This window comes from Cetorhinus maximus, chromosome 5 (genome assembly GCF_964194155.1).
Source record: "Cetorhinus maximus chromosome 5, sCetMax3.hap1.1, whole genome shotgun sequence".
Lineage (NCBI taxonomy): Eukaryota > Metazoa > Chordata > Chondrichthyes > Lamniformes > Cetorhinidae > Cetorhinus > Cetorhinus maximus.
In genome coordinates, this window is record NC_135883.1 from 91,345,689 (window position 1) to 91,353,896 (window position 8,208).

The 8,208-nt window shown below is 39.3% G+C and overlaps 1 protein-coding gene across 5 annotated transcripts in view; it reads left to right on the top strand.

The window, feature by feature from the left end:
• mcm9 (minichromosome maintenance 9 homologous recombination repair factor) overlaps nt 1–7,882 on the top strand; it is a 58,153-nt gene extending 50,271 nt beyond the window's left edge. For 4 of the 5 annotated variants that reach the window (XM_078542187.1, XM_078542189.1, XM_078542190.1 and 1 more), the window contains exons 11-14: nt 11–214; nt 3,424–3,506; nt 3,927–4,072; nt 5,051–7,882. In XM_078542187.1, the coding sequence (XP_078398313.1) occupies nt 11–214; nt 3,424–3,506; nt 3,927–4,072; nt 5,051–6,548 (1,931 nt within the window). In that variant the 3' untranslated portion in view covers nt 6,549–7,882. The remainder of the gene's footprint in view (nt 1–10; nt 215–3,423; nt 3,507–3,926; nt 4,073–5,050) is intronic. The other variant, XR_013576628.1, reaches the window with a different exon arrangement.
• Nucleotides 7,883–8,208: the final 326 nt, after the last annotated feature.

Genomic DNA, 8,208 nt, shown 5'->3' on the forward strand with positions numbered 1-8,208 from the left:
AATTATTTAGCCTGCCCAACGATCTCTGAAAAATTGTGGAGTATGGAGAAAATGAAAACCTACTTCTGTCTCATCAAAACTTTACAACCTAAAATTTCTGGCGAAGCAAATAAAATCCTTGTGAAGTATTACCAAGTCCAACGTCAAAGTGGGTTCAGAAATGCAGCAAGAACCACAATACGCATGCTCGAGAGCCTGGTCCGTTTAGCTGAAGGTAAGATTCTTTGGATTTTTAATAATCAATTCAGTTTCTGTGGATATACATGTAGCTTTTCTGAATAATTTTGTAATACACTTTAATATAAATACAGCACATAGGAAGACAGACAGTAATTAGCCGTACTTTGAAATGCTTGTGAAGTACAGTTGTTCCTCTGCACAAAAAGAACTGGTCTTTTGATGCAACAATGAGATGTTTGTGATAATTGGAAAGATTCCTACTTTTATGGTATGTTTGCAAACTGCCTAGTGCATAGCTTCACTATCAAACCCTGGATGTAAAATGTATATTGATAAGATTGAGGTTATGACAATTTTTCATGCAGCAACCTTTCTTCTCCCAACGTTAAACTGAGGTGGTGTTTAATTTTCTAAAATGCCAATGGCTCATTTGTTTGCTTACATGAACATCGGGTTTGTAGTAAAGATGTAATTATTGAATAGAGGCTTTAGCTCCTTGAGCATTGATTCTAATAATGTCTTTTTTTTAACACTGTGTGGTTTGCAAAGATCACAACTGTTTAACGGACCATTAAAATCACCTTGTGCAACTGCTCCTTCAGTCATGTTCTGCATGGTGTTGCTGCTACATGATGCCGCTGTTACCCATTTAGTTGTCAAGAGCACGAATCCGTTGGGTTTCAATTGCATGTACAAAGCATTAATTTGACTTCTCACTCGCTGTCTGTGAAAATCTCACACTCCCCATGTTACTCAGTGCTGCAAAGTAGCACAGCCCCAGTTTTGAATTAAATGGGGTTGCGTTGGCCATGCCAGCACCAGCAGCTCAGAGGGTAGGCCACATCAAACTTTGCAAGGAGACTTCCTCATGTTAATTTGAATAGGTTGCTGGCACATATAATGATGACTGAAAGAGTTTGGCCTGTACCATATTTGGCTGTGGAGCACAAAATTTACAGGGGTAACAGGTCATTAAGTGCTGCAGCTTGCTGTTAAAGGGGGCACTTGGTTGGTGACAAAGAAGTGGACTAATTGTTCAAAAGAAAGCAATGGAGGCCCATGGGCATTTCCCTTTGGTTCTGTATCGTCGGAGGTACACCAGAGGAACTGCAGACAAGATATTGATGTTTGTTTCTGATGTGGTTGCAGTGGATGAGGTAGTGAATGACAGAGTAGCCCCATAAAAAGCTCACCACAAACCCTCAGCTAGACCATTTGTTTGGCTATTTTGCCAATGAACGTGGTGATCATGATGTCAGCATGGTTTAATAGTAACACTTTTATCTCTGAGGCAAAAGGTCATGGGTTCATGCCCCACTCCAGGGGCAGAAATTTTTGGCCGGCGGGCGGACAAGTGCCCAACCCACCCGAGTGTGAAATGATACGCGTTGACGTTGGCCGAGCATGCCAACGTCAACACATAGTCACGCGATGGTTCGATCAGCGGGCGCGTGCCAGAATCGGCAGCGCGCCTACTGACAATTAAAAGGCCTGTTAAGGTCATTGAATTATCAATTAAATTAAACTTTTCGCTGCCCGTCCAATCTAACGGTTGATGGGTAGGCGAAAAGGCAAAGCGGCCTTTGCATTTTTTTGGAAACCTCATCCACGAGCAGGATGAGGTTTCCAAAAGCAAATAATAATAAAATAAAAGTTTTAAAATTTAATTAATAACATGTCCCTGCTCATGGCTCATGTGACAGAGTCACATAAGGGGACATGTTTCATTAAACTTTTACTTTCTTCATTTTCTTTTTTAAAAAAGCGTCATTTCCATGAGGCAGCTCTGTGCCTTGGGGATTGAAGCACTCCTTCGTGCGCATGTGCGAAGTTCGTGCTCGGCCCGCTCGCCCTCCTCTCCCCGCCCGCACAGGCAGCGCTCAGTGCTGCCGCTCGCGTTTCATGCTGGGTGAGCCTTAATTGGCCCTCCCGTGTGAAATCGTGGCCCAGTCCCGACTGCAGGTCACAGTCGGCTTCCCGACCGTACCCACCCACCAAGGGCAAAATTCTGCCCCAGGACTTCAGCATGTTGTTTAGGTGAACACTTGAGGGCAGCACTCAGCAAATGCTGCATTGTTAGAGGTGGTCCTTTTAAAATTGCCTTTTTGAACTGAGGCCCCATATAATAGCCTGCTGCATCATGTAAGAAGCTGGTATTCTGTGGCAAGTGGTTCACCTTCTAACTCCTCAAAGCCTCTCCACAAGTAATAGTCATGAAATTTAAGTGGCTGGTCCACCTGAGGTTCTAGCCAAAGGTCAGCCCTCCACACCGCCAGTAAATTGATAGTGAGGGATTTGGTGATGGAAATGTCATTGACTGTCAGAAGGAAGTCATTAGGTTCTCTCTCGTTGGAACTGGTCATTGCCTGGTCCTTGTGTGCTTCGTATGTTGCTTAGCACTTGCCAACCCAAACCTGGATGTTATCTAAATTAGGTAAGGACTGCTTCATTTGCTTCATTTATCTTTTGATTTATATCACCGTTATAGATGTTGTAATGCATGAGCCACATAGCCACTGTAGCTGCCAAGAGTGAATGGAATAAATGAATGGAATAAGGTTATATAAAATTGCCCTCATTTGCTCCATTCATTTTACTGCTAAATTCCAGACAGTGGTCATATATTTAAATTACATTGTTATCCGAGTCCTTTGCTTGCAAGGCAGTAGTAATTTCACTGTTGGGTTACATCCATGAACTAAAGTGAGACCAATAATTAATAAGAACCTTTAGCTATGAGAAAACATTTCTCTCCAAAATGGATAATAGCAAAAATAGTAAACAAATCTGAGATGGCTTTCAACTGAGATAAACTCTGTCAAATGTGCTCATTATTTGTATATTTCCTGAACTCATAAATGAGTGTTGAGGATAATTTGCGTGGGTTCTCATTGTTGTGAAAGGGTATATTCAAATAGGTCAAGCCTTTAACAATTTATGTTTCAATATAGCAAAACATTTTGGAAACTGCCAGGCTCCAAAAAAAGGTAATGAAAGCCTTACAGGCTTTTTTATTTTTAATCCAAACAGTAATGAGGAACGATTCCTCTGTGTGTTCAGATGCAGTTAAAATGTAAACGTGTTCTTTACAGATAGGTTTCTGAATTAATTACAGAGAAAATTTCCCTCCACTGCATTTACAAAGCATAATTGTTTGCTGGTATATTTAAGTAATGTAAGTTAAATTAGGTTGTACTTATATTATGGTTTGTTTTCTATTTCTTCACAAAAACTGCTTTTCAGCTCACGCAAGGCTGATGTTTAGAGATACGGTAACTGTTGAAGATGCCATCACAGTGATCTCTGTAATGGAGTCTTCCATGCAGGTATGCATTCGTTACAAAGGATTAAAAACATTTTTATATTGAAATGAGAATAAAAACGGCCATGCATGCGAATGACGGATAGTCGTAAGGTCAGTGCACTATGCCCTGACACATAATTGAAATTGCAAACCAGATTCATTTCAATAAAGTAAAATCAACAGAACATATTTCCTTTGCATCCACTTTTTGGAATTTATAGTTGATACATTTTCATTTTAATAAGTTACATTTAAAAAATGCTGGATTCAGACCAAATTAATTATTTTGATATAACGCAGGGTACAGGGGGTAGGGAAATTGATTTAAATGGTGCAGGAAGCTTGTACAATACTGAGACAGGATAGATTTGAAGGGTCGGCTGTCCTTGTATAGTTTATGTATGTGCATATTGTCAAAAATGCTGATGCTTCTCATTTCCAGGGAGGTGCTCTACTTGGTGGTGTGAATGCACTGCACACTTCCTTTCCAGAAAACCCGAAAGAGCAGTACAAAATGCAATGTGAACTGTTACTAGAAAGACTGGGCCTAAATGACATTCTCCATCAAGAGCTACAGAGACTTGACAGGTAAAATGTCAGACTTGGCCCAGGGGAGGCTGAGAAACATTACGAAGATTTACTTTATTTGTTTAGCAAATTTGAAATTTGGCTATTTATTAAAAATAAAGAAAAATAACCAATATCCCTTGATTAGGCATTAAATATTGTCAGAGGAGGATCTATTAACTGTTAACCCATTGGAATTTATTAATGACCTAGTTGTTGGCAGAATATCATAAGAATGATTTCAAACTGCTTTGGAACCAAAGAAAAAAATAAGTATCAAGGTCTTGAATTTGTTTCACTTATTTTTTTACATTTTTTGCTCCCTTAATAGAGATACTCACAGAATGTTTACAGATAAAAACATGAAGCAGCTTTGCAAAACACCAGTTTCTGCTCACCAGAGAATGCCCTGAATAACTTGACTCTGACATTTTGACGAGGCCTGCGACATTTACATGTGGGAGCTCATGTGTTGCATTCAGATGCAATAGTGCAGTTGTACTCTGCTGTTTTAAACTGGTTAATGTGCAATTAGGTAAAGCAGAGCTTTCCTTTTGGAGGAAAAAAAAGTCACCAAAAATACTCTATGTACATCAGAATTTGAAGGCTGATTTTAATCTTCAGTGATTGAGTTAAACGGGCGGCAGTAGATCGACTGCCTGTTGTACACCTCACCTGAGTGTCTATAACATTGACCTTTGGCTGACCTTCCCAATTATCCCACCCACTGGAAGTTCCAATCAGCCCTTTGGTGCTGATGTGGACATTGAATCAAATATATATAAGAAAACTGGTTTTGTAACTGTTATATCACCTGAGTGTTTATTTTTTTAAAAACTGGGAAGATCATCAGTTTCATTCAGTGTTTTACATAACATTTAGTTGGGGGTCAGATAGGGAATTCCTTGTTTTTGATTAGATATGAATTTATGTGAATGCAGCTAAAACTTTGTTACATCTGTGAACGTATTTTATGACAATGTGAATGTTTTCTTTAAGAGTCCTGAATGAAAAAGGGCATCAGCTACCTACTGGATGTACAAATTCTAGTGACAAGTCTGATCAGTTTTCTGATTCTGCTCTTCATTCAAAAAGTGATGACGTGAAGTCCAGTGCAGTTCAAGATGTTGATCAAGCTGATGGTGGTCTGACCTGGTTTGTTGATTTTCAAAGTGAAAATCATGAGACAGAGCCGAAAGGAGATGAAGTTGTACAGAACAAATCTGCCACGAAAGAAATGCCATCAGAAAATTCTTATCAAAGCCGTTTCCCTGAACTAAGCACTAATCCACCGCCAATAAAAAATACAGAGGGAAATGCAAATACTTCTAACAGCATTTTACAACCTGAAAGTTCTTGTGGTCCAAATCATGTGAGTGCAGGTCCAGCCATCGAAAATTCAGAAATGGATAAAACTGCTTACACTGACTACTTAAAAAGACTGGCAAATCCTGAGATTTGTGCTACTTCAGACACATCTAGTTCTGCTGTAACAGTGCGGGTATCAAAAAAGCTTCATGCTTCCCGGGTTTCACGAAGTGGAGTGTTGTACAAAAGTGACAAAGCTCTTGGCAAACATCACTCAATTGAATTAAGTGAAACTAGTGCACTTTCTAATCTGGCTAACACTTGTTCAGATGGTCTCTGTACATTAAATGGTGGCAGTTCAGACCAAGGTCCTTCACGTGGAATGCAGGCTGCAGCAAATAAGTCAATACATTCATTTGGAACAAAGAATGCAGTGCAGGAAAGTGACACTGCACCCCCAGACTCTGAAACTCATGGGAATTCTAACCATCTACTGACCAAACTGAAAACTTTTGCATTCAAACCAAAGCAGAAGCTAAGACATTCGGTTGTAGATAATTCTACTTCTGAGTCTTTGATGCTGCGTCCTGACACTGCTAGAGTTGGGGAATTAAATTCTCAATCGATGTATGCTTCTGAACAGCTAACACGAGCCAGAAACCATGGTGAAAATCCCCAAACAGTGCATGCTTGTACCTCTGAAAGTAGATTCCCACACAAAATGAAAAGCAAAGGACCATGTGTTATTGACTGCAGTGGAACAGAATCATCCTTCGAATTGCATAAGACTTTAAATACTACACATGAGGTACAAAAATTGACAGTGCATGAATCAAAATCTTCACTTTCTGCAGAGCCCAAAACTGACCAACAAACTAACCGAGGTTCAGCTATGACAAGCCAGGGGAAAGTGGCCTCTAGTACATTAGCAAAACTGGCTAGTTTCTCTTTTAGTCCGCCTTCTGAAAAGAACACAACTGAAAAGGTTGTGCAGCTGAATAGTGTGGCACAAAATTCAGATACTGACTCTGCAGCATCATCTAGAAAGAGGAAGACCTTTGGATTTCCATCAGCTGGTTCTATGGCAGGTGTTATGAGCAAGTACCTCTTTTCTACTGATGAGTTGGAAGATGATTGTATTCTGGATTTTGACTGGGATGAAGAAGCAAGGAAAAAACCCAGAGCATAATTGGTGTCTTTCAGGAGTGCACCTCAGTGACTCTCTTTAAAAATATATGCCTTTTTCCCCACCTTTTGTGACTAACCCATCTGAAACTACAAACACAGTGGTGCATCCCACAGTCAGAATTTAATATCACCTGCTTGGAAAGAAAAATTGTCTATTTCATAAGAGTTAGATCCAATGTTGGGAGAAACAATTGTTAAAAAGCTAACATTCTGTACCTAACTATTGAGACATGGACACATTTTTTAAATATGCGCTCCTGATTGAAAATTCTGTTCAGGCATATGCATAATTTCCTCGTACGTGCGCCCAGTATGCAAAGTTGCACACCTGCAGCACATATTTGTAAAATGTCTAAGAAGAGGCAAAGGAAATGAGCTGAATTGATTCAACCCACCTGAAATTCTCTGTTAGTAGTTGAGTATTAACTACCGCCAGACGAAGTTGCAAATAAGATGCTACAATCAAGATATTTATTTTGTTCATTTTGAAAACTTTTTTTTGCGAAATAACAAATCAGTCAGTCGCATTCAGTGAACCCCAGATCATTACGTAACTGTGCAATTTTTTTTTTGCTGAAGAATTATAAATGAAATAAACCATTCTTTTTTGGTATTTGGTGATGGGAAAGACACCAAATATTGTATTAAAAGGACACTTGATTCCAGGATGGAGTAAAGCATTTTGTTGTTACATTCTCACTGACATTTACTTAACTGATCTTTCTCCTTCCTCAAAAGAATTGTTGCTAAATTAACCAATTCAGCAACGATATCTACTCACATTCTTTAGTTTGTGAAAAAGTATACCAAGAAAAAGTGGACCAACATCTCATTAGTTTATATTGCAGTTTTTCCGCCTAAACTTCCTCAGTGGGGGCCACCCCAGGTATAGCTGAAAATGGGAGCCAAAGGGAGAAATCTCCAACCCCATGTGTTATAAGGGGAGATGAATATATTGCTGGAAAGAATTTCCATGAGCAATTCTCTATATCCTATTCTTTGCTGCGGTTACATTTAAAAGCAAAACTCTTTCATAACCGAATGGCATGGCACACAGCAGGTGGATGACTCTGCAGACTTGAAAGAATTAATAACCTCTTAAGGAGTAGTGGTGGATTGACATTGGGAGCACTAGTGGCACGCATTGTAGTAATTAAATATTTCTGTGATCTGCATAATGTTAAATGTACATGTGCATATATTTATACCCATTAGATTGTGGGATTAAAACAATCTGAACAGTGTGCTCTCTAGTTCAGCATGGGAAATACCATGGATTTTCAGCAGACTATTGTTAAATTATAAATAAATGGAAATGGTGTGATATTAATGATGGAATGTGGTCTCTGGGAGGTGGTGTTGATAGGTGCTAATTTGGGAGATATATGGAAGTAAGGCACCCAAAAGTCAGAAGCATTATTGGGCAGTAAGCAATTCTGGGAGCATAAAGAGTAGTTGGTGGAGGAAGGAGGATAGTTAAGGGACAATGCAGTAGCATGATATGGATGTGTAGTTAGTTGTTGTGGGTGAAAGGCATACTGTGGCTTGTAGCATTTCAAAAGATTTATGATAAACAATAATCAAAGTGACCCATGTAGGTAAGTAAAAATTTATCTTTCACTCATTGTGCCACACATTGTTGGATGAATTTGGTGAATTTC